At 66.3% G+C, this 2,553-nt stretch overlaps 1 protein-coding gene across 1 annotated transcript in view; it reads right to left on the bottom strand.

Moving 5' to 3' along the window:
• CHLNCDRAFT_139906 (hypothetical protein) overlaps positions 1 to 2,187 on the bottom strand; it is a gene marked incomplete at both ends in the record, with an annotated part of 3,270 nt that extends 1,083 nt beyond the window's left edge. The window contains 5 exons of the mRNA XM_005843716.1: positions 280 to 351; positions 472 to 529; positions 744 to 913; positions 1,453 to 1,623; positions 1,789 to 2,187. Coding sequence (XP_005843778.1) covers positions 280 to 351; positions 472 to 529; positions 744 to 913; positions 1,453 to 1,623; positions 1,789 to 2,187 — 870 coding nt within the window. The remainder of the gene's footprint in view (positions 1 to 279; positions 352 to 471; positions 530 to 743; positions 914 to 1,452; positions 1,624 to 1,788) is intronic.
• Positions 2,188 to 2,553: the final 366 nt, after the last annotated feature.

The raw sequence follows: 2,553 nt of genomic DNA, 5'->3' as shown, positions 1-2,553 counted from the left end.
GGCCTTCTCCTGCAGAGCGAGGGGGCTCTTTGCTGTATACCACAAAATGAAAATGCGGGGCGCAGCACATCCACGGGGGTGGCGAGAGCTGAGGAAGGGCGCCAGGCAGGCTGCGTCCCATGCATGCATGGCGGGCCGCATCCTTTGCAGTGGTAGGGTGGTAAGACGAGAGGGATTGGGCAAGCAGGGATGCACCAAGGGAGGCCTGGGCTGGCGGGCTGGCAGGGGTGCGCGGCGCCCGCTCGCCTTCTGCCACTCGTAAAATCCCTCGGCCAGCACCAGGCACCGCTTGCTGGGCACCAGGCGGCGGAAGGACGGCTTCTCAGCCAGCGACTCGCTGCGCGCGTTGAACTGCAGGGTCGGGCCGCAGGTGGGAGCGTGGCTGAGCGTGGCGGGCGGCGGACGCGACGTGTGGGCGCCTCATGCAGGCACAGGACACAGCAGGCGGCTGGCCAGCGTGCCGCCGCTCACCATGCGCCAATAGTCGGGCTTGTCGTTGAGCTTGGTGAAGCTGGGCACCAGCCCCCACCTGCAGGAGCGCGCGCTTGCTGCCCATCAGCGCCTGCCCAGAGAGGCATATGAGCAAACACGCCCACCCCAGCTGCCTTGCACTCCATGCCCCAGCGCACGCTGCAGCTAGCGCCATACGCACTCAGCACGCTCAGCACCATTGAAGTAGAGCCCAGGTACAGCGCACCACAGCACCGCACAGCGCAGCACAACACAGCACAGCACAGCCACACCTCATGGTGTGGACGACCGTCTCATCCCCCTCTGCGCGCACCACCGGGGCGGGGAACCCCGGGGCCGCGTTGTAGCTGGGCTGGTACTGCTGCCGGTCGACCCAGCGGCGTGCACCGGCAGCGTGCAGGACCTGCTCCTCGCCCAGGGTCTGCCGCGTGCGGCCGCACATCTGCGCGGCGGCGGCAGCGGCGGCAGGCCTGGGCAGTCCCACCGGGAGGCAGTCACGATAGATGCAACACGCGTTTCTGGCTGCGATGCGCACACCTTTGAACCGTGCTGGCAGCGCAGCAGAATCAGTCTGGAACTTTTGCGCCTCCCCTGGTGTCGACAGCGCTCAGCTGAACTCTTGCGATGCACACATTTGAGCTGGTGATGGCGGGTTTGTGCCAAGATGGGGGCGCGCCGCTAGCTAAATAGCTGGAGCTGACAAGGCGGCGGGTGCCCCGCCGCTCAAGCGGCCACAGACGTCCATTTGAGCAGGCCAGGTGACGCATTACAGCGTGTTGCTATCATGAGTAAGCACGCTGTAAGTACAGGGTCTGCGGAAAGAGCAAACTAACGTGTTCTTCTCAACAAGGGGAAACGAAAACGCAATATATGCCGAAAAAGGGGGGGATGACTTCCATAAGAGGCCGCACAGCCAGCGGGGCATCAATTTGCGGCCGAGCAGCTGCCGCGCATCACGAGGAAGGCGGGCGAGCCGCCCACCAGTGTCTGGAGGCTGGCGCCGTCCAGCGGGGAGCTGCGCTGACGTGGCATCACCACCGTCAGCGGCATCAGGCCCTTGCCAGCACCCACAAACGTCCTCACATGGGATGCGGTCAGATCCAGCTTCACAAAGAGCTTGGTGTCCGAGCCCTTGAAGCTGCCGTCGCCGATCTGCGGCAAACAACGGGGGCGACGGCGGTTTGCGGGGCGGGAGGTGCATGGGCGGGGTGGAGTCGCACGGCAGAGCGGCTGCCGGCCCCAAGCAAGCAGCCAGTGGTGGGCCAGAGAGGCGAGCAGGGCGACCAGCACCCACACTCGTGCGGCGCAGCTGCGCACCTTGTCTCCGTCGCACACGGGCGCGACGCAGGGCGCCTGCCCCACGGCCGCCATGTTTGGGGAGCACTTGAAGCAGGTGACGCCGTTGGTGTCGGCGGAGCAGCTGGCCTGGCAGCCCTCAGCAAACTTCTTGGTGCCGTCAAACACCTCCAGCGACAGGCTGGGCATCGACTGGCTGTCGGTGTTGGCGGCGGCCAGGAAGATGTACAGGGAGGCCTCGGCGATGCTGGCGGAGTCGGACAGGAAGGAGAGGTCAAAGTTGAGGGTCCAGTAGTTTAGAAAGTCTGTGGCCTTGGAGTTTTGGAGGATGAAGGACTCGGACCGCGGCGCCGCCTTAGTCCACACCCCGTCGCGCACCGTCAGCTTCCCGATCTCCTCCTGCAGGCGCGGGTCAGGCATGGCAGGGCTGGCACGCGCGTCGGGCGGCGGCGGCGGCAGCGGCGCATTCGCCGCAGAGTGGCTCCAGACCAAGCAGGTGCCAAGGCCAGGCGCGCGCCGCGACTCTGGGCGCCGCGCACCCGGCGAGCCAGGCGGCCAGCCAACAGGCAGGCAGCAAGCAGGCATCAGCGGCTCACGCTAGTGACGTGGGTGGCAAAGGGGACAGCGGAGGACGTCGGGCATGGGGGCACAACCTCCAGTAGGTGCTCATAGTGGCTGCACGCACACAGACACACGGCGAACACGGCCAATGGCTCAGCGGTTACAGCCATGCACCAGCGAGCCCCTTGCCACACATGCATTCCGCCGCAGTGCAGCGCGGGGGCG

This window comes from Chlorella variabilis, assembly GCF_000147415.1.
Source record: "Chlorella variabilis unplaced genomic scaffold CHLNCscaffold_27, whole genome shotgun sequence".
Lineage (NCBI taxonomy): Eukaryota > Viridiplantae > Chlorophyta > Trebouxiophyceae > Chlorellales > Chlorellaceae > Chlorella > Chlorella variabilis.
This window is presented reverse-complemented; position numbering and strand designations above follow the sequence as displayed.